Source organism: Scyliorhinus canicula, chromosome 20 (assembly GCF_902713615.1).
Source record: "Scyliorhinus canicula chromosome 20, sScyCan1.1, whole genome shotgun sequence".
NCBI classification, from domain to species: domain Eukaryota; kingdom Metazoa; phylum Chordata; class Chondrichthyes; order Carcharhiniformes; family Scyliorhinidae; genus Scyliorhinus; species Scyliorhinus canicula.
In genome coordinates, this window is record NC_052165.1 from 35,030,047 (window position 1) to 35,053,798 (window position 23,752).

At 45.4% G+C, this 23,752-nt stretch overlaps 1 protein-coding gene across 2 annotated transcripts in view; it reads right to left on the reverse strand.

Moving 5' to 3' along the window:
* Positions 1–23,752, reverse strand: part of LOC119954833 (thioredoxin reductase 1, cytoplasmic-like) — a 55,147-nt gene that overhangs the window by 18,075 nt on the left and 13,320 nt on the right. For both annotated transcript variants that reach the window (XM_038780376.1, XM_038780375.1), the window contains exons 3-7: positions 21,305–21,377; positions 14,301–14,420; positions 7,987–8,129; positions 4,038–4,153; positions 553–778 (exon numbers count right to left, since the gene is read on the reverse strand). In XM_038780376.1, coding sequence (XP_038636304.1) covers positions 553–778; positions 4,038–4,153; positions 7,987–8,129; positions 14,301–14,420; positions 21,305–21,377 — 678 coding nt within the window. The remainder of the gene's footprint in view (positions 1–552; positions 779–4,037; positions 4,154–7,986; positions 8,130–14,300; positions 14,421–21,304; positions 21,378–23,752) is intronic.

Genomic DNA, 23,752 nt, shown 5'->3' on the forward strand with positions numbered 1-23,752 from the left:
ATCCAGCCTCTGAGACAGTCAGAGCTCGTGAGCATAGCCAGTGCAAACACCATGTGGTAGTCAGTTAGTCTGGTCAGGTTAGCCTCAGGTCTCCAGTCAAGTCAGCATAGTGTCAACCCACAGTTAAGCATGTAATATAGTTAGATGTTGAATAAAATAGTGTTGCATCTCATCAAGTGTTGGAAGCCTGTCTCTCTCTACACTGCTTCAAACGCAGTCCACATAGACCCAGCTTACCCAACACATCAGCATTCATCACAACATTTAACGGAAGGCAGATGGGCCTCTACCAACATCTTATTTGCAAGGTTGCACCTCCGGCAGTGTAGCACTCCCCGGGTTGTATGCTCAAGTCCCTGGATGAATCTATGACCCTCTGACTAGAATGCCAAAATTAATTTGCACATGGATGTGTTCAGTTGAATGCATTTGGATATGTGCATCACGAATCTGGTCGGCTTATCTGTTTTGCAGCCCAACCATTTTCTAAATACATGTGGAGATAAAGCAGTCTATTTAACACCAGCACATAAAAATAAACACTTTGCTTACCTTAGACGGCACAAACTGCCTTATGATTTTGACCCCATGCGACTCCAGGTAATCTCCGACCAGGTTTGCCATTTGTTGGTCAAATCCCCGGAGCAGGATGGAACGAACCATTACAGTCACGTCCAGACCCAGTCCAGAGAGAAATCCTGCACACTCCAACGCCACGTAGGAAGCTCCAATCACCAAGGTCTTGCCCGGAGAGTAGGCGAGCGAGAATAGATCATCACTAGTGTATCAAAAACGAGGGAAATGTCCTTTAATCAGATACTTTAATCAGGCTTGCATTTCTATAAAACTCACCACCCGGACGTGCTTTACATACAATCGTGTACTTTTTTTGAAGTGTAGTCACTGTTGCAACGTACTTTGGAAATGCAGCAGCAAAATTGCCCAGTAAGAGCAATATGATCATGGGCAGAAACCTGTTTATATTGATTGAGGATTAAATATTGAGCAAGACACTAAGGGAGAACTCCGCTGCTGTTCCAAACATCAATCTCCAACCTCAGAATTTGTTTCCATGATGTTCCTTCATTCTTTGAAATACCAGACAATTTAGACCTGGAGTGTAACATTGAGATGCAAGGTCTGCTAGATTTTGTAGTTTATTTTAAAATTTTGCAAATTGATCATTTAATTTGAATTAAGCAACATGGGAAAGTTACACAAGCAGCAAAACGCTGCAGGTGCTGCTGGAGAAAACTCAGCAGGTTTGGCAGCATCAATCGAGAGGGGACAGTATTATGGTGTTTCCTATATTTGTACATGGGTTAGTGCCCATATTTAATTGCCCTGGAGAAGGTTGCAGTGAAATGAACTATATAACCACTTGCCCCAATAGGGACCACCCTAGACTGGGAGCAGTCCCTCAATCACCTTCAGCCATTCAAACAGTCACTTATTTTGGGTCGGAGAAAGTGAACTACTTCTCCAGCAAGGAGGAGGATGACTATTTGAGATATTATCTTCTTCCAAATAGTCAGAGCCTGTTAAATAACTTGCTAAAATGATACAGATGGCGGCATGGTGGTGCAGTGGTTAGCACTGTTGCCTCACGGTGCCAAGGTCCCAGGTTCGATCCTGGCTCTGGGTTACTGTCAGTGTGGAATTTGTATTCTCCCCGTGGGTTTCATCCCCACAACCCAAAGATGTGCATGCTGGATGAATTTGGCCAGGCTAAATTGCCCCTTCATTTGAAAAAATTAATTGGATACTCTAAATTTTTCTTTTTTTTTTAAATGATACAGATAGGGGGCCGGATTCTCTAATCCCGCAGCAGAGTGTCCACGCTGTAGTAAATGCAGTCACGTTACCCGACGATTAATTCTGGCCCCTACAAGGGGCCAGCATGCCACTGGAGCGGTTCACGCCGCTCCAGCTGTTGACCCCGGCACGAATCGCCGCCGTGGGATCTACATATGCGCAGTGGCGCCAACGAGCACATGCACAGTGGCTTACTTCAACGTATATTAAAGCATATTCAGGTTAAAGAGTTCTTTAAAGTCAATAAGATCAATATTAATGTCCACAAGATATTCTAGTTCTAATAAAGAATCCAGTGAGGACTTATGAATATTCACATGTTGAAAGTAACTTTTCCTTTTATCCGAGGGCTTACTATATTGCTTGTGCATTGCCCAATATACAATACCCCTTTCTAGTCGCCTGCATGAGTGATGGAATCTGTAAAGGCATTTTGCTCCAGTGTAGCATTTACCATTACTACATCATCCTCCATTCTTAAATACTTCCTTTGATGTAGAATCGAGATCCGAGCTGCTTTAATTTAAGTGGTTGGTCTGCTACTTTCAGGACCAACAACAGCTGGAATTGTGAAATTTGAAGTTTTCTTCTTTTAAAATGGGCTCACCTGGGACAGCACGGTGTCACAGTGGGAGCAGAGGTCCCAGGTTCGATCCCGGCTCTGGGTCATAGTCCATGTGGAGTTTGCACATTCTCCCCGTGTTTGTGTGGGTTTCGCCCCCACATCCCAAAGATGTGCACGGTAGGTGGATTGAACATTCTAAATTGTCCTTTAATTGGAAAACATGGGGTGGGATTCTCCAACCGCCCCCCCGCTGGGTGGGAGAATCGCCAGGGGTCGGCGTGAATCCCGCCCCCGCCGTCCTCCTAATTCTCCCGCCTCCCAAAAACCGGCCGGGCATGAGTCGCGCCGCCCGCCTCGGAGAATATCTCCGACCCACAATGGGCTGAAGTCCCGCCCGTCTGTTGCTGGTCCCGCTGGCACAAATTGGAGTAGGTCCTTTACAGGTGGGACCTGGCAGCGCGGGCTGGATCTGACCTTGGGAGGTGCCCCCACGGCGGACTGGCCTGCGATCGGGGCCCACCGATCCACGGGCGGGCCTGTGCCACGGGGGCACTCTATCCTTATGCACCAGAGGCTACACCTCCGCCATTCCCGGTGCGGAAGCAAATCCCTCTGCGCATGTACGGGTCATCCAGGAGCATGTGCTGGCGCCCCCTCGCACCAGTCAGCGGAGGTCCTTTGGCGCCGGTTGGCGTGGCACCAAGCCCCTTTCACACCGGCTGGCAGGGCACCAACCACTCCAGGACTGGCCTAGCCCCTGAAGGTGCAGAGGATTCTGCACCTTTGGGGCGGCCCGATGCCGGGGTGGTTCACGCCACTCCGCTCCGCCGGGACCCCCGCCCCACCGGGTAGGGGTGAATCCCGCTAATGAATTGGGTACTCGAAAAAAAAAAATGGGCTCATCTGGCGCTTTTACTTTCCCAGCAGAAAGTTGAGAAGACGTGTTCTTAGGCTCCAGGCAGAACAAATGGTAGCAGGCAGAATTCAACTGCCCTTAATGATGGTGGTGACCTGTCTTCTCGTACAACCAGCTGCCCATTTCAGAGGCAGTTGCGACAACCACTTACTGTGAGCCTGGGGTCACACGTGGGTCAGGCCAGTTTAAAGATGGCAGATTTGCTTCAGTTGGGTTTTTAGAATGATAGTTTGTAACTCTGTAGTTTCACACTCCCCACCGACTTATTCTCCAGATTGTTGATAAATTCAATTCCCCAGTTGCCATGTTGGTTTTGAATCTAGGTCTCGCAGATAGAGTCTGCGTCTCTGGGTTATTGCAGTAGTAATGCAGCCACCATGCTCCTGGATGACCTAGATGGTTTAACCCTATGCGATAGCACAGTGGTCAGCACTGTTGCTTCACAGTGCCAGGGACCCGGGTTCTATTCCCGGCTTGGGTCACTGTGTGGAATCTGCACATTCTCCATGTCTGCATGTGGGTTTCCTCCACATGCCCCAGTTTCCTCCCACAAGTTCCGAAAGACAAGCTGTTCGTTGAATGGGATATTCGGAAATCTCCCTCAGTGTACCCGAGCAGGTGCAGGAGTGTGGCGACTAGGGGCTTTTCACAGTAATGTCATTGCAGCGTTAATGTCAGCTTACTTGTGACACTAATAAAGATTATTACTACTACTATATGTAAATATACAAAGGATAATACCTAGTGATGCAATGCTCCTTATCGCCCGGGATTCCCAGGTACCGAGGCCTCTCTCCAGTGGCTAGGATGAATGTTTCAGCGGTATAAAATGTTTCCTTTCCTTTTTTATTTGTTGCCTAAGAAACAAAGCAATTGCGTTAGTAGATTTACCACAATCATACGAGGACGCTAAGAATCAAGCTACGAGGGGGCAGCACGGTGGCACAGTGGTTAGCATTGCTGCCTACGGCGCTGAGGACCCGGGTTCGAATCCCGCCCTGGGTCACTGTCTGTGTGGAGTTTGCACATTCTCCCCGTGTCTGCGTGGGTTTCGCCCCCACAACCCAAAGATGTGCAGGTTAGGTGGATTGGCCATGCTAAATTGCCCCTTAATTGGAAAAAAAAAAAGAAGAATCAAGCTACGAGGAGAGGTTGACCAAACCATGATTTGCTTCCTAGAATTAAGGTTAACGGATGATTTCATCAAAAACAATTACATCTATGAAGAGAAGCTGATAAGAGTTGAATTGGTTCTGATGATTGGGAGTCTAGAACTAGGAGGCACAGTCTAAAACCTAAAACAAAATCTTTCAGCGTGTGAAATTAAGAAACACCTCTTTACACCAGGGTGGTATTCCGTATGCGTCACCCAGAATCTATGTCTAGGTCATTACATTGGGTGTTTATCGACATCTTATGTTTTTATCATGTATGGAATGATCTGCCTGGACTGTATGCAGAACAATACTTTTCACTGTACCTCGGTACACATGACAATAAATCTAAATAGCCTCCTTGAGTTCCTAGCTTTTCAATTCAAGCGTTCAAATACTTGCTTCAATCACAGATGGCTCACCATACTAAAGGCATCATTAAAGGTTGCGTTTTAATTGTGCTCGACATACTGTTGTGATATTCAAGTCTCTGCTCATTGTATAATACACAAATGCAAGTGTAAAACCCTCCATGGACTAGAGCAGGGGCGGGCAAACTTTTCCGTGCAAGGGCCACATTCAGAAATTCACAAAGGGCCGCATAGTATATTAAGTAAAATAATTACTTCACCCGGTTATGCTTCTGGGCGCCTCATATAGAACATAGAACAGTACAGCACAGAACAGGCCCTTCGGCCCTCGACGTTGTGCCGAGCAATGATCACCCTACTCAAGTCAACGTATCCACCCTATACCAGTAAGTAACCCAACAGCCCCCCCCCCCCCCCCCCCCCCCCCAGTAACCTTAAAAAAAAAAATTTTTTTTTTAAATTTTTTTTTTAATGACTTGGTGGGCCGCAGAAATACCTTTGGCGGGCCGCATGCGGCCCGCGGGCCGTAGTTTGCCCACCCCTGGACTAGAGCGATTTGACAGTGTAATACCATCAAAACTATATTTGTTGTTTAATTATTAATAGAGCTATAAAGGGCACCTGAGAATAATCATGTTTTTAAGATTAAGGAAAGCCCAAAGGGCCTCTTCTGTACAGTATGATTCTGTAGAAAAAATTCTGCAGGGGTGAGTAAGGCGTTTCGGGATTTTTACAGCAGGTTGTACAGGTCGGAACACCCCACAGGCCCGGAGGGGATGAGGCACTTCCTGGAGAGGCTGACTTTCCCAAAGGTGGACGGGGAGCTGGTAGAAGGGCTGGGAGCCCTGATCGGGCTGGAAGAGATAGTGGAGGGCTTGAAGGCCATGCAGTCGGGTAAGGCCCCAGGACTGGATGGGTACCCAGCGGAGTTCTATAAAAAGTTCTCCAGTATGTTGGGACCGGTGCTGTTAAAGATGTTTACCGAAGCTAGGGAAAGAGGGGTTCTGCCCCAGACGATGTCACAGGCCACGATTTTGCTGATCCTGAAGTGGGACAAGAACCCGGAGCTATGTGGGTCTTATAGGCCGATTTCCCTATTGAATGTAGATGCCAAACTGCTGGCCAAGATTTTGTCCTCCAGGATTGAGGATTGTGTACCGAACTTCATTGTGGAGGATCAGACGGGGTTAGTTAAGGGCAGGCAGCTGGTGGCCAATGTGAGAAGGTTGTTAAACATGATCATGATGCCCCCGGAAAGTAGGGAGGTGGAGGTAGTGGTCGCGACGGACGCGGAGAAAGCTTTTGACTGGGTTGAGTGGGATTATTTATGGGAGGTTCAGATTGGGAGGGGCTTTATTGACTGGGTCAGGTTGCTGTATCAGGCTCCTGTGTCAAGTATACGGACGAAAAGGGCAGCACGGTGGCCTAGTGGTTAGCACAACCGCCTCACGGCGCTGAGGTCCCAGGTTCGATCCCGGCTCTGGGTCACTGTCCGTGTGGAGTTTGCACGTTCTCCCCGTGTCTGCGTGGGTTTCGCCCCCACAACACAAAAATGTGCAGAGTAGGTGGATTGGCCATGCTAAATTGCCCCTTAATTGGAAAAAATAATTGGCTAATCTAAATTTTTATAAAAAAAAAAAAAAAAAAGTATACGGACGAACAGGACGACTTCGGACTATTTTAGACTGCACCGGGGGGACGAGACAGGGATGCCCCCTCTCCCCACTGCTGTTTGTGCTGGCTATAGAGCCACTGGCAATTGCTCCGAGGGCTTCAAGGGGCTGGAGCACAGTCTCGCTGTATGCAGACGACCTGCTTTTGTATGTTTCGGATCGAATTGAGGGGATGGAAGAAATTATGGGAATTCGGCTGGTTTTCGGGGTATAAGCTTAATATTGGGAAGAGTGAGAATGTTTGTGGTCAAGGCGAGGGGTCAGGTGAGGCGACTGGGGGAGCTGCCGTTTGGATTGGTAGGAGACAGTTTCAGGTACCGAGGTATCCACGTGGCGCAGGATTGGGACCGGCCACATAAATTGAACTTGGCCCGGTTAGTGGATCAGATGAAGGAGGATTTCCGGAGATGGGATGCGCTCCCTTTGTCGGGCAGAGTTCAAACAGTGAAAATGATGGCGCTCCCGAGATTCCGGTTTGTATTTCAATGTCTTCCCATCTTCATCCCGCGGTCCTTTTTTAAGCGGGTCAATAAAGTTATAGCGAGCTTTGTATGGGGGGAGGGGGAAAGCAAGTCCCAGCAAGTGAGGAGGATAATGATTGAGCGGAGGAGTCAGGGGGAGGGCAGACTGGCGCTGCCGAACTTTAGCATTTATTACGGGCGGCTAACATAGCCATGGTTAAGAAGTGGCTGGTTTGGGGGGGGGGGGGGGGGGGGGGGGGGGGGGGCGGCATGGGTGCGTATGGAGGACCAGCGAACCATGTCCACATGTTTTGAGCATGTCCAAAGCAGAGGGGATTTTGGCAGGGGTATGCAGACATCACGTCCAAGGTATTAAATACAAGGGTGTTGAGTCCAGAGGTGGCGATTTTCAGGGTGTCGCAAGATTCAGGAATCCAGGAGGAGAAAGAGGCAGACGTTCTGGCCTTTGCTTCCCTGGTTGCCCGGAGGCGGATATTACTAGCATGAAGGGACTCGAGGCCCCCGAAGTCAGAGACCTGGCTAGTGGCTTTCTATGCCTGGAGATGTTCGCCATGAGGGGGTCATTGTTAGGGTTCCCCCAGAGGTGGCAACCATTCATCGACTTCTTCAGAGAGAATTAACCGTCAGCAAAAGGGGGTGGGGGGGTTAGCGTCGGTTAGGGGTTAAGTAATGGTGGGACCTGTGGGGGAGGAGGCAGTATTTGCGCTAGGTTTATATTTTTATGAACATTGTTTATATTGCTGCTGTTACATTGCCAAAAAATACCTCAATAAAATGTTTATTTTTAAAAAAACAAGTCAATATGGGAAGGAGATAATTAGGCTCTTATTCATCTGCTGCCTTTCCCATCCTGATGGGCTGCAAGTTTTCACAATGTTTGCAATAAACCAAACCAAATGTGGATTTTAAGACATCTCACTCAAACTTAAATTTCCAGCTGGCTTCGTTAGTTAGATTTGCTAACAGTAGCCTAGAAATAACTTGGTGCAAATACAATTCTCAGCAGGTACCTTGATTTTGTGCGGTCCAACAAATTCTCCATAAGCATTCACATAGGTAACACCATTGTCTTTTAGAGAAACCCGGTAGCCCCAGTTCAAGGAACCTATGTAATTCCTAATCGCATCTTTCATAGTTGTCCAGTCATGACTAACTGTAGAGGAAAAAAATGTTATTTAGTAAGTAGAATCTTTTTTGGTTCTTAACCTTTATGGAGAAGAGAAGTGGTAAACCATGTTTTTTTGTTTAAAAGGAGACTTACTTCCAGATAGAGGGAGGTATACATTTAGAGAGTCATGGAGGTTTGCATCAAGTCGATGGATCACAAGGGCAGCACGGTGGCGCAGTGGGTTAGCACTGCGGCCTCACGGCGCTGAGGTCCCAGGTTCGATCCCGGCTCTGGGTCACTATCCATGTGGAGTTTGCACATTCTCCCCGTGTTTGCGTGGGTTTCGCCCCCACAACCCAAAAACGTGCAAGCTAGGTGCATTGGTCACTCTAAATTGCCCCTTAATTGGAAAAATGATTGGGTACACTAAATTTATTTATTTTTTTTAAAGTCTATGGATCACAGAATTGGGGAAACATTCAATGCTCCCAATTTCCAAACTAAAACCTCAAATACCAAATCATACCATCAAAAAGTTCATGGTTCCCAATTTCTCTTCATTCATTTACAGGATGTGGGCGTCACTGGCTAGACCAGCATTTATTACCCATCCCTAGTTGTCCTTCAGGTGGTGGTGATCTGCCATCTTGAATGGCTGTGGTCATATTCTGCTAAATACCCATGCATTTATGAATTGGAGATCCTAATTTGGGAGCTCCAACAGCACGGTCATCCATTGTTCCTCCAATCAACGTTTGGAAGATTACAGTCACCTATGCCACTGAGCATGGCACTGGACAACAATGTCATCCAGAGCAGTGGACTGGGTAACAGGTCCTCCATCCTTCCACTGTACTTGTCTAAAGCGCAAAAGCTCTGCTCCAATGCCATTGGTTAGTTTAGAATACATCTGAACCTCATTGCACAATGTGCCTCCAGTTCTGCTTCAGCCAAGTTTCTTCACTCTTGACACGGGGATTCACAATATCACAAGGTAACTTGAAGATCATTCCCAGTTCAATTCATCCAAGCCGCAAGGCCCTACAATCCCAACTCCCAGCATGGACTTATTTCTCTTCCTCTTTAACCCTTAAATCCATTAATGTGTTGATAATGGAGGGCGACGGCAGACAGGTTATTTTGCATCAGTCTTCACTTGTGGATACAAGTAGCATGCCAGAAGCAACTATAAACCAGAAAGTGAAAGAGGAACTCCAGGAAACCAGTCACCAGAGAGGTGGTACTGAATGAATTGTTGGAGCTACAGACTGACAACATCTCAGGTCGAAAAGGAAGTGACTAATGATGCGTTGGTTTTAATTTTCCAAAACTCCCTAGAATCAGGAAAGAATCCACTAGATTGGAAAATAGCAAATTGAACTTTATTCAAAAAGAGGGATGTAGACAGAAAGCAGGAAACCAAGTCCATAGAACATAGAACAGTACAGCACAGAACAGGCCCTCGATGTTGTGCCGAGCAATGATCACCCTACTCAAACCCACGTATCCACCCTATACCCGTAACCCAACAACCCCCCCGCCCCCTTAACCTTACTTTCCAGGACACTACGGGCAATTTAGCATGGCCAATCCACCTAACCCGCACATCTTTGGACTGTGGGAGGAAACCGGAGCACCCGGAGGAAACCCACGCACACACGGGGAGGACGTGCAGACTCAGCACAGACAGTGACCCAGCTGGGAATCGAACCTGGGACCCTGGAGCTGTGAAGCATTTATGCTAACCACCATGCTACCGTGCTCACCCAGTTAGTTAAAAACTGGTGGTCGGGAGAGTGTTAGGAGCTATTAAAGTTACAGTGGACATTTGGATAATTAATGTAAATCAGAGAGCCACCATTGGTTTGAGAAAGGGAAATCATGTTTAACCAACTTATTGGAGGAAGTATCATGTGCTGTGGATAAAGGGGAATCTGTACTTAAGAGATTACCAGAAGGAATTTGATATTAGCCAGAAGGCATTTGATACAAGTGCGACAAAAGGTTATTCCAGAAAACATCAGGTAAAGGTAGTTTAAGTGATCCATATTTGTATTGTTACTCGTAAGAAATAGAGGCAAAGATGGAAGCAGGTTCAATTTAGTCTTTTGTGCAGGAAGGGTAAACCTATAGTTAGACATGGGTGTTTGCACCTGGGGGTTTTGGTTCCAGTTAAAACTGATTCTATTGTGCTGAGTATTCATGGTGTGAAAAGCAAATTAAAGCTTGAGAGACGGAAAGATGTTGCTCAGCAACCAAGGCCACCTACATGGAAATGAGCATGGAGTTTAGTTTTCAAATTGGAACCAAAGGAGGAGCTTTCCGGCTAGAGAGAAAATCTCTCTTGGCTCTGCTGAAGGAAAAACCATACCATAATGTAAGGGGCAAAGGAGGAAGGAAAGAACAGTTAGCTAAGGAAACATGAACATAGAAGAGCCATAGAATTCCTGCAGTGCAGAAGTAGGCCATTCAGCCCATCGAGCCTGCACCAACCTTAAACATAGAACATAGCGCAATACAGCACAGAACAGGCCCTTCGGCCCTTGATGTTGTGCCGAGCATTGTCCGAAACCAAATCAAACTATCCCACTCCCTGTCATTCTGGTATACTCCATGTGCCTATCCAATAACCGCTTGAAAGTTCCTAAAGTGTCCGACTCCACTATAACAGCGGGCAGTCCATTCCACACCCTAACCACTTTCGGAGTAGAGAACCTACCTCGGATATCCCTCCTATATCTCCCACCCTGAATCTTATAGTTATGCCCCCTTGTAACAGCACCATCCACCTGAGGAAATAGTCTCTAAACGCCCATTCTATCTATCCCCTCATCATCTTATAAACTTCTATTGTCGCCTCTCATCCTCCTCTGCTCCAAAGAGAAAAGCCCTAGCTCCCTCAACCTTTCCTCATAAGACCTATCCTGCAAACTAGGCAGCATCCTGTTAAATCTCCTTTGCACCCTTTCCAATGCTTCCACATCCTTTCTATAATGAGGTGAACAGAACTGTACACAATACTCCAAAATATGGTCTCACCAGGGTCATGTATAGTTGCAGCATAATCTCGCGGCTCTTAAACTCAAGCCCCCTGTTAATAAACGCCAACACACGATAAGCCTCCTTCACGGCTCTATCCACTTGAGTGACAACCTTCATAGATCTGTGGGCAAGAACCCCAAGATCTCTCTGTTCCTCCACATTCCTCAGAACCCTGCCATTGACCCTGTAATCCACATTCAAATTTTTTCTACCAAAATGAATCACCTCGCACTTATCAGGGTTAAACTCTATCTGCCATTTTTCGGCCTAGCTCTTCATCCTATCAATGTCTCTTTGCAGCCTACAACAGCCCTCCACCTCATCCACTACTCCACCAATCTTGGTGTCATCAGCAAATTTACTGACCCACCCTTCAGCCCCCTCCTCTAAGTCATTGATAAAAATCACAAATAGCAGAGGACCCAGCACTGATCCCTGTGGTACACCGCTGGTAACTGGTCTCCAGTCTGAAAATTTTCCATCCACCACCACCCTCTGTCTTCTGTGTGATAGCCAGTTACTTATCCAATTGGCCAAATTTCCCTTTATCCCACGCCTCCTTACTTTCTTCATGAGCCGACCATGTGGAACCTTATCAAACGCCTTGCTAAAATCCATATGTACGACATCAACTGTTCTACCTTCATCTGCACACTTGGTTACCTCCTCAAAGAATTCAATCAAATTTATTACCCTTCACGAATCCGTGTTGATTATAACCTTCTGAAAAGAACACCATACCTAGTCACATTCCCCCATCCCATCCCTGCTACCCCACCTAGCCTGCCCATGCCTGGACACAAGAGGAAATTTAACAGAGCTAATCCACCTAACCTACACATCTTTGGACTGTGGGAGACATGCAGACGGGGGAAGAACATGTAAACTCCCCACACAAAGCCAGAATTGTATTTGGGTCTCTGGTGTTGAGGTAGCAGTGCTAACCACTGTGGCACATTCTATAAATGGTGAGAGATTGCGGAGCAGTGTCCTAATTCATGAATCACAAAAGATACAGGTGCAGCAAGCAATTAGGAAAGCCAGTACAACATTATTGTTTATTACGAGGGGAATTGATTTTACAAAAATAGGGAAGAACTGTTCAGTGAAGTTGGAGCACACTGAAAAGGGGTTGACTATTGAGAAAGCAGGAAAATATTTGAAGTGGTTCGAAGGTTTGTGGTATTTTACAATGATATGTTTGAGAGACATTAATTGAAATAATTGTGCAGCAATTAGTGGCTGAATTTCAGAGTTTGTGTAATAGCATTCAGGATAAAGAAATCCTGATAGTTGAAAATGTTGGAGGCAGAGCCTAGTTAAGCAGTGGAGAGAAAGCTTTGTTTGAAAAGGTAGTTGGAAAACCTGGAGGGATGCTCTTGATGAAAACAGCAGAGTTTGAAAGAAGATTAAGAGTCTTTGAAGTAGAGTTTGGAAACACTCATGTGAATCATTTGGGGGAATTTGAGGAGAAATTCATAGAAGAGCGATTTGAATGGCATCTGCCATTTGGTTGCAGAGTAGAGTGTTGTCAGATCAGTCAGCCTGTGGGTTTAAAAGGACGGTTTACTGAAAACCTTGTAGCAAAGATATATTTTGTAACATGTTATCCTTAAAACCCGTGGAACCTTGCGAAGTTAAGTGGGAATGAAGGGGTATTGTGTTACAATCAAATTTTACATATTCAATAAATGTTTAAAATGTTTACATTTATAAATTGTTAAAAACTAATTGGCAGTTCTGTTCCACTGTTGCAGCAGATTTTCACAGGTTTTCTAACGAAAAGTCTGCAACACAATAGTTTGAGCCAGGGTTCCATTCTGAGATTTCCTTGTCCAGTAGTACAAACAGATTGTGACAAAGAAACTCACAATATAGGGGGTAACTAATTGACTTACAAGATTGACCAACAGTAAGGCTAACAGGAAACTGTTAGCCTTCAATTGTTTAATGACTTGGCTAAAGAAATTGTTGCCAAATTTGCTAATCACACAATGATGGTGGGAAAGTAAGTGATGAAGAGGACAGAAGGAAGCTACAAAAATAAGTGAGTGGGCAAAGATCTGGCAAATAGAGTAAAATGTGGGCAAATGTGAAACTGTCCATTGTGGTGGCTGGAAGAATTTTTTAAAACTGCATTATCTAAAATGGTGAGAGATTGCAGAAAAAATATCAGCACCTTAATGCATGAATCACAAAAGGTACAGCAAGTAATTAGTAAGGCCGAGGTGTTCAGATTCTTGGTAAACCAAGTGGTCGATATGCCATCAGGGATAGTCGAGATGTAGATTTGAAGTCTGTCACATCAGCCATGATCTTATTAAAAGGGCTCGAGGGGCTGAATGGCCTATCCCTGCTTGGTAACTACTGCAATAGTTCCTGAAATCAGTTTCAATTTTGTTTCAATTCGAACCAAGAGATTCCTCATTTTAGTCTTGGAATTTTATCAAATCCAGAAAATGGCTCTACCTCAATGAGATATCTCTGACAAGTTTATCCAGTTTTAAAATCATCCAATCCTAGCTATGGTCACCTTCCTACACCCCAGGTGTAGTTACCAGGACATAAGCAGAAGCTGTATTATTCTGTTTTGGCTCTATGGTACTTGCATTGTTAGCTGTGGATCCAGTGGTTGCATAGGTAAAACACCCTTCAAACCGTTTAGGAGCGCATATATTGACTATCTTTCTTCAGTGATGTATTTCAAAGTTCATTTGTGGCAGATTTTTCCAGGGCCAACGAGGTCCCCACCACTAGTCAATGTCACTTGAGTCGCTTTTTTGGGCCCTGTGGAGTTTCTCACGGGTTTAGCCCACGCTTTCAGCAATGGGGAGCGGAACGCAATTGGGCCACCATTTTGAAAGGGTCCTCCACCCATAGGAAACGTCAAACCCCACATCTCCAAGCGAGGACACCCCGCTATGGGGTCCCAGAGGGCTCCCCCCTCTTCAGGATCATCCCCCCCCCCCCCCCCCCCCCCCCCCCACCTCGGGAGGGTAAAATAGTGAGGCTGGTTAGGAGCACTGGAATAGTGAAATCCTGAGGTAGCAGCAGGTGACTGAGACAGGTAGCACCAAGGTGCAAATATGCCAGCTTGATAACGAGATTGGACGCATAATTAGATCAAATATGAAATGCTGCAATTTCTCGTCCACACTTCTGGTGTTTACAAACCTTTCTCATCAAACGTCCAGCCAAATTTCCGAGCGTCCTGTAGACTTTGGTGCAGAATTGCAGCTTGATGCATCAGCTTTTTGGGGATACAACCCACATTGACACATGTCCCTCCAAGACCTGATGGTGAAAAAAAAAGACAAAATACAAAAAAGCTAATTCAAGAAATATTTGGGCTGAATCAGACTCCCCAAGTAGAAAACCAGACCACAAAAAACACACCAAGGGCAATTTCAGATGAAAATAGGAATTGGGGGTTGGAGTAGGCCACTCGGGCCCTTGAGCTTGTTCCACCATTCAACAAGATCATGGCTGAACTGCCTGTAACTTCATAATACTGGATTCAAGTTGCTGGCAGTGAATCCTACCCGTCAACAGTGTGGACCAGAATCAAATGCACACACTGTCTGCTGTTGTAAAACCATATAGTAAGGCGGCCATTTGGTCCACTGTGCGTATACTGATTTTTGGGGAATAATTCAATTAGATGCATCCTTCCGAGAGGAGGAAAAATACTGGTTTCTACGGAAATGAAACAAACTCCCTGGGAGACTGTGGAAAGATTTACAATGGACAATCACATTATTTATTTCAGAAAACATTGTGAAATATTCGTTAAAAGTATTATCGGAGAGGGCAGCACCGTGGCGCAGTGGTTAGCATTGCTGCCTCACGGCACCAAGGTCCCAGGTTTGATCCATTCTCCCCGCGTTTGCATGGGTTTCGCCCCCACAACCCAAAGATGTGCAGGGTAGGTGGATTTGCCATGCTAAATTGCCCCTTCATTGGAAAAAATGGGTATTCTAAATTTATAATTAAAAATTGGGTACTCAATTTATTTTTTAAAAATTGAGTTTTGCATGTGCTGAGTTTAGGAGACTTTGAACCTGTGGCTCTAAGATTGGGGTCTTTCTTAGCTTCATGTCTGTTATTGCCTCAGGTGAAGGAGAGACAGGAAAGTGGAGTTGAGGCCATGAAGAACAACCCTTCAGCCCTCCAAGACTGCGCCAATCCAGATCCTCTATCTAAAACTGTCACCTATTTTCTAAGGATCTGTATCCCTCTGCTCCCTGCCCATTCATGTATCTGTCTAGATACATCTTAAATGATGCTATTGTGCCCGCCTCTACCACCTCCCCTGGCAATCCGTTCCAGGCACCCACCACCCTCTGCATAAAGAACCTTCCACGCATATCTCCCTTAAACTTTTCCCTTCTCACCTTGAACTCGTGACCCCTAGCAATTGAGTCCCCCACTTTGGGAAAAAGCTTATTGCTATCCACCCTGTCTATACCTCTCATGATTTTGTAGACCTCAATGAGATCCCCCCTCAACCTCAGTTTTTCTAATGAAAATAATCCTAATCTATTGTCATGATATACACCAGTGTATCATGGTGCAGACACGCGCTGATGGACACACACAGGGACCAATCAACATGCACAAACACCGCAGCCAATCACCAGTTAGAATACACACACTATAAAGGCAGAGGGCACCACGGTTCCCACTCATTCTGGGTGCTGCTTCTCGGTGTAACAGGAACTCATCCAGCCCAGCACAGACTCAACACGTGCTGAGAGAATCAACTGGTTCGGACAAGGCTTAGGTCTCTAGTTTAAGTTAGCATCATTCAGACCCACAGTCATCGTGTGTTAGTTAGTTAGAAATAGTTAATAAAATTGAATTGAACCTTCATCAGTGTTGGAAGTGTCTGTTTATCTCTCAAGTCTACACTAGCGAACACGACATACTCAACCTCTCTTCGTAACTAGCGCCCTCCATACCAGGCAACATCCTGGTGAACCCCCTCTGCACCTTCTCCAAAGCATCCACATCCTTTTGGTAATGTGGCGACCAGAACTGTACGCAGTATTCCAAATATGGCCGAACCAAAGTCTTATACAACTGTAACATGACCTGCCAACTCTTGTACTCAATACCCCTTCCGAGAAGGAAAGCATGCCATATGCCTTCTTGACCACCATCGATCTGCGCAGCCACCTTCAGGGTACAATGGACCTGAACACCCAGATCTCTCTGTACATCAATTTTCCCCCAGGGCTTTTTCATTTACCGTATAGTTTGCTCTTGAATTGGATCTTCCAAAATGCATCACCTTGCATTTGCCCGGATCGTACTCCATCTGCCATTTCTCCGCCTAACTGTCCAATCCATCTATCTATATTCTGCTGTATTCTGACAGTCCACTTCACTACTGCTACTCCACTGATCTTAGTGTCATCTGCAAACTTGCTAATCAGACCACCAATACCTTCCTCCAGATCATTTATGCATATCACAAACAACAGTGGTCCCAGCACGGATCCCTGTGGAACACCACTGGTCACATTTCTCCATTTTGAGAAACTCCCTTCCACTACTACGGTCTCCTGTTACCCAGCCAGTTCTTTATCCATCTAGCTAGTACACCCTGGACCCCGTGAGACTTCACTTTCTCCATCAGCCTACCATGGGGAACCTTATCAAATGCCTTACTGAAGTTCATGTATATGACATCTGCAGCCCTTCCCTCATCAATCAACTTTGTCACTTCCTCAAAAGAATTCTACTAAGTTGGTAAGACATTATCTTCCCTGCACAAAACCATGTTGCCCATCACTGATGAGCCCATTTTCTTCCAAATGGGAATAGATCCTATCCCTCAGTATCTTCTCCAGCAGCTTCCCTACCATTGACGTCAGGCTCACCAGTCTATAATTACTTTGATTATCCCTGCTACCCTTCTTAAACAAGGGGACAACATTAGCAATTCTCCAGTCCTCCGGTACCTCACCCGTGTTCAAGGATGTTGCAAAGATATCTGTTAAGGCCCCAGCTATTTCCTCTCTCACTTCACTCAGTAACCTGGGATAGATCCCATCCGGAACCTGGGGACTTGTCCACCTTAATGCCTGTTAAAATACTCAACACATCTTCCCTCCTTATGCCGACTTGACCTAGAGTAATCAAACATCTATCCCTAACCTCAACACCCGTCATGTCCCTCTCCTCGGTGAATACCTATGCAAAGCACTCGTTAAGAATCTCACCCATTTTCTCCGACTCCACGCATAACTTTCATCCTTTGTCCTCATTTCTCTAGTTACCTTTGCTCCTTATATATGAATAAAAGGCTTTGGGATTTTCCTTAACCCCATTTGCTAAAGATATTTCATGACCCCTTTTAGCCCTCTTGATTCCTCATTTCAGATTGGTCCTACATTCCCGATATTCTTCCAAAGCTTCGTCAGTCTTCAGTCGCTTAGACCTTATGTATGCTTCCTTTTTCCTCTTAGCGAGTCTCACAATTTCACCCGTCATCCATGGTTCCCTAATCTTGCCATTTCTAGTCCTCATTTTCACAGGGACATGTCTGTCCTGCATTCTAATCAACCTCTCTTTAAAAGTCTGCAACATATCAAATGTGGTTTATCTTCAAACAGCTTTTCCCAATCCACATTCCCCAGCTCCTGCCGAATTTTGGTACAGTTGGCCTTCCCCCAATTTAGCACTCTTCCTTTAGGACCACTCTCGTCTTTGTCCATGAGTATTCTAAAACTTACGGAATTGTGATCACTATTCCCAAAGTAATCCCCGACTGAAACTTCAACCACTTGGCCGGGCTCATTCCCCAACACCAGGTCCATTATGGCCCCTTCCAGAGTTGGACTATTTACATACTGCTCTAGAAAACCCTCCTGGATGCTCCTTACAAATTCTGCTCCATCTAGACCTCTGACATTAAGTGTATCCCAGTCAATGTTGGGAAAATTTAAATCACCTATCACCACTATTCTGTTGCTCCTACATCTTGCCATAATCTGCTTACATATTTGTACCTCTATCTCACGCTCGCTGTTGGGAGGTCTGTAGTACAGCCCCAACATTGTTACTGCACCCTTCCTATTTCGGAGCTCTGCCCATATCGCCTCACTGCTGGAGTCCTCCATAGTGCCCTCCTTTAGCACAGCTGTGATATCCTTTGACCAGTAATGCAACTCCTCCACCCGTTTTACCTCCCTCTCTATCCCGCCTGAAGCATCGATATCCTGGGATATTTAATTGCCAATCATGCCCTTCCCTCAACCAAGTCTCAGTAATAGCAATAACATACTCCCAGGTACTAATCCAAGTCCTAGATTCATCTGCCTTACCTACTACACTTCTTGCATTAAAACAAATGCACCTCAGACCACCAGTCCCTTTGCGTTCATCATCTGCTCCCTGCCTACTCTTCCCCTTAGTCACGCTGACTTCATGTTCTAGTCCCTTACAGGCTTTAGTTACTACCTCCTACTGTCCACTAACCTCCTCGTTTGGTTCCCACCCCCCTGCCACATTAGTTTAAACCCTCCCCAACAGCATTAGCAAAAGCACCCCCAAGGACATTGGTTCCAGCCCGGCCCAGGTGTAGACCGTCCCAATGTCCCAAAAATCTGAACCCCTCCCTCCTGCACCATCTCTCAAGCCACGCATTCATCCTGCCTATTCTTTCATTTCTACTCTGACTACCACGTGGCACTGGTAGCAATCCTGAGATTACTACCTCGGAGGTCTGACTTTTTAAAACTTGGCCTCATAACTCCCTACATTCTGCTTGTAGGACCTCATCCCGTTTTGTACCTATATCATTGGTGCCTATATACACCACGATAATTGGCTGTTCACCCTCCCCCTTCAGAATGTTCTGCAGCCGATCTGATATATCCCTGACCCGTGCACCTGGCAGCTGATGGAATTTAAATTCAATTAATAAATCTGGAATATATAACTAGTCTCGTTTCCAACCACAGAAACGCCTGTCTACTGCCCTTACAATTGAATCCTCTATGACTATAGCCCATCCACTCTTTTTCCCGCCCTTCTGTACAGCAGAGCCAACCACGGTGACATGAACCTGGCTACTGCTACCTTCCCCTGGTGAGCCATCTCCAACAGTATCCAAAACAGTATACCTGTTTTGGAGGGAGATGGCCCCAGGGGAATGGGTGCAAACAGCCAAAGGTTCGACTCCTGTTCACAATTCACATAATGAGAGTGTGTGTAGTAGTAATGTCACTGGATTGGTAGTCCAGATTACTCTGGGGGCATGGGTTCAAATCCCACTATGGCAGCTGATGGAATTTAAATTCAATTAATAAATCTGGAATAGATAACTAGTCTCAGAGGAGACCATGATTGTTTTAAAAGCCCGTCTAGCGCACAAATGCCCTTTAGGAGAAGCAAATGTGATTATGTAACTGCCCTTTGGAATGTGCAAACAAGCCACACAGCTCAAGAGCAATCAGAGTAGGCAAGGAGTGCTGCTATTGCCAGCAATTCCAACACCCCACGGAATAACGCAATAGTTTGATTTGTCAAGGATAGCAATTGGCAAAACAGATACAGAGCTCTTGTCTAATGGTTCAGGAATTTCCTTGCTCAAATCAAAGGAAATCAATTAGTTGAGTATTGTGCAAAATGTTAAAGAAAACTTACGCAAGGAAAAGATCCACTCCAAGGAAATCCATAAAAAAGTTTCTTTGGTGAAAAGGTACAGGAAAATGTGAAAAGAATGCAAGATATTGGGAGACATATTTTATGTATTTGTTGAAGTGATGTTTTCAAATCCTGGGACAGGTGCAATTAAGATGTTGCAAACCTGAGGTCATCATTATTACAAGCCATGTTTATGTTTTCAAGGCAGCCTAATTGGATTGTTATCTTTTCTGGGGTGTAGATAATTAGAGACATGCGTTTAAACCAGGGGTGGGCAAACTACGGCCCGCGGGCCACATGCGGCCCGTCAAAGGTTTTTATGCGGCCCGCCAATGAGGTGCCCGGAATCATAACCGGCATTTTTGAAAAGCCGCTGAAGTAAATGCGCTTATTGAATAAGTGTATTTACTTAACCGGCATTTTTGAAAAGCCGCTGATGATTCCGGGCACCTCATTGGCGGGCCGCATAAAAACGCGCGTAGTGGGGTGGATGAGTGGGGCTGTCTCATTGGTCGGTTTAGTTGGGTGTGCGACCAATAGGAGTCCAGGTTACAAACAATATGCCTTATTATTGTTTGCAACCTGGACTCCTATTGGTCGCACACCCAACTAAGCCGACCAATAAGGCAGCCCCACTCATCCACCCCACTACGCGCGTTTGTATCGTTGACTCGGCTAGGCTGTGCTTCTGTCAGTGTTAAGGATCAGCACAAGCAACTTGACACCTGATTTCAACAAACTGGTAAATGACTGCAGTCAGATGCATCATTCTCATTGACATTGTTCTGTTACTGAGTTACTTTGCTTTTCAAATAAATGTGCTTTTTTTTCTTTAAAGACCTTTTATTTTGGCTATTTAAAATATTAATTATTTTACTTAATATACTATGGGGCCCTTTAAAATTGTGAATTTCTGAATGTGGCCCTTGCATGGAAAAGTTTGCCCACCCCTGGTTTAAACTCAAGTAGGTCATGGGACAAATGGAATAAAGATGAAGCAATGGGAGGAACCAGGTCTGGAGCAATAAGAATTTTGTTAAAATTTTCTGGAAGTGGTAAACTGAACAACACCTTCTGCGGAGCTGTCATTTCAACATTAATCTGACAGACAGTGATTTGCAGGCTCTTTGTTGAAAGGAGCTCTCACTCACTCAAGCGGTCTTTCAAAAACTCTATCCAGATAACAGCAAGTAATCCTGTTTGCCAACTTTGTTTTAAAAAATGTTCTTTGACCGGTTATGAGGAGATAGAGACGGTATTAGTTAGGAATGGGTTAAAAAGTATTTCATTTTATTGTTAAGCATTTTTTAAACGGGTAATTGTAAACTGTATTTCTGAGATGTTACGGTAGTTTCGTTCGGTGTTTGTTTTAATACACCATATCCTTATTTGTGTGTGGAACCACTCCTGGAGCAAAGTATCCTTTCCATAAATTTTAAAGTGCTTGTTGTTCCTGTCCGGTATCCTAGCAAATGTTGGGGTCTGGTCTGGTATTGTAATGAAATTAGTAAACATTTATTTACCCCATGTAGTCCCGAGGGGTGTGGGTTTAACATAATCCAAGACCAGCACTTTCTTCCCATACTTGGCAGCCTCCTGTGAAAAAAAAAAGCACGATGTGAATGAGATGTAACCATGGATCAAAAGAAAAGTCCACTTTTTAGTGCACGATGAACACAAGCTAGAATACTTCATTTGGCCCTTCATGCCTAATCTACCATTACATGGCTGACTGAGATAAACCACTATTGTAATTGAAGCAGCCAATTTCCACATAGGAAGGCCCCAAAAACTGGGGAGAACTCCTCCACTGTGGGATCTTCAGAATCCACCCAAGAGAGAGATCACTTTTACGTAGCACCTCTGACGTGGCAGCACTCCCTCGTGACAGCCTAGATTTAGAGCTCACCTCCTCGGAATGGGACTTGGAACTCAATCTGATCATTCTCAAGCTACATAAATAAACCAGATTTACATATACATCTTGGTATTTACTGATGTGAAGAAATGACTTGGGAGGCAAAGATAAAATATGGAATATGTCAATATTTCAGAAACCATTAGGTCAGTAGGAGTTTGAATAAATTGGCAAAAAAGTCAGGGGGAGGACTAGAGGCAATCAAGAGATATTAGAAATGTAGAATCATCGCTTCTCGGCCTTTTGGCTAAGATCTGGTATGTCTCTTGTGGAGACCATGAATTGGATTCAATTTGAATTGTTTTTTGGAGCAGGCAAGGAGCTGGATTAGGGGTTCGCCCTGACCAAACTCTGGAGCTCTGGCTTTGTAACTCAGAAAAAAGTAATTTTAAAAAATTTAGAATCATAGAATTTACAGTGCAGGAGGCTATTCAGCCCATCGAGTCTGTACTGGCCCTCGGAAAGAGCGCCCTACTTAAGCCCACGCCTTCACCCTATCCCCGTAACCCAACTTAACTTTTTTGACACCAAGGGGCAGTTCAGCATGGCCACTTCTTGAGGAGATCCACGCAGACTTAAGGAGAACACGCAGACTCTGCGCAGACAGTCACCCGAGATCAGAATTGAATCCAGGTCCCTGGAGCTGTGAGAACATAAGAACTAGGAGCAGGAGTAGGCCCTCTGGCCCCTCGAGCCTGCTCCGCCATTCAATGAGATCATGGCTGATCTTTTGTGGACTCAGCTCCACTTTCCGGCCCGAACACCATAACCCTTAATCACGTTATTCTTCAAAAAACGATCTATCTCTATTGTGAGGCAGCAGTGTTAACCACGGTGCCGACCCCAACTGTGGTGATGCACTAGCTGAAAAGATGGAGGAAGCAATTTCAACAGCAAAGTTTTGAAAGGAAATCAGATTTGTTGGGATTATTGGGCAAGTGAAACTAATGGGATGGTTCTTTTGAGAGCTATTGTGGGCTGAATGGCCACCAGCATGCTGAATGCTACTAGGCGTAGATTCTTTTTTTTTTTTAAATTTAGATTACCCAATTATTTTTTCCAATTAAGGGGCAATTTAGCGTGTCCAATCCACCTACTCTGCACATTTTTGGGTTGTGGGGGCGAAACCCACACAGACACGGGGAGAATGTGCAAACTCCACACGGACAGTGACCCAGAGCCGGGATCGAACCTGGGACCTCAGCGCCGTGAGGCGGTTGTGCTAATCACTAGGCCACCGTGCTGCCCTAGGCGTAGATTCTTGATCAAGTTTTTTTCTATATAAAGAAAGGCAATCTAAATCAGTACCAATGTGTTGGGCACAGGCTCACGGCAATGGAAGATGAATTCAGTGATCCCCACTCAACAGTGAAGTCGTTGCATACCAGCAGAGCAAGGGGCTGGCTTCAGAGGAGCCAAAATGCCACCTCATTTCACGATAGTCTTTATCAGGTACTACCCGGTTCGCAATCACAAAGAAGACATGGAGAAAAGGAACCCACTGGACATCAGCTTTCCTCTGCCAGGTCACAATCTTTCCAGAGCATCAGGTGCTGGCTCCATGCCACATAATGCCATTTTCTAACTTAATTTACCCAGGGCAGTCATTGAGTAGGTGCAGTAATGGAAAATACAAAAAGCAGCAGAATCAGGAGAAAATATGAGAAAAGGCTAAAAGGTTTGAGTCACTGCAAAATGCATAGGAAGGGAGACAATATTCAACTGGTGGATGGGAAGCAACAAATTTATAAAATGTCTTTACCTCGCTCCCAGGAGCATTAACAAAATTTTTCAAGAGGCACAGGAGGAGATATCAGAACAGATGACATTGAGTTCGGGTTTCGAAATGTGGGGGTCTAAAAAAAAAAGGGGGGGGGGAAGAGAAAGGGAATTCAGAGCTTAGAGTCTAGGCTACTGGAAAGCACAGCCGTTGGTGGAGCAAATAAAGATCAGGAGACTCGAGAATTGGACAAGCACAGAAATCAGAGGGCTGTACCAGAATTTAAAGGTCAAGGCAGGAAGCAATGTAGGATAAGAGGGTGTGATGGGTAGC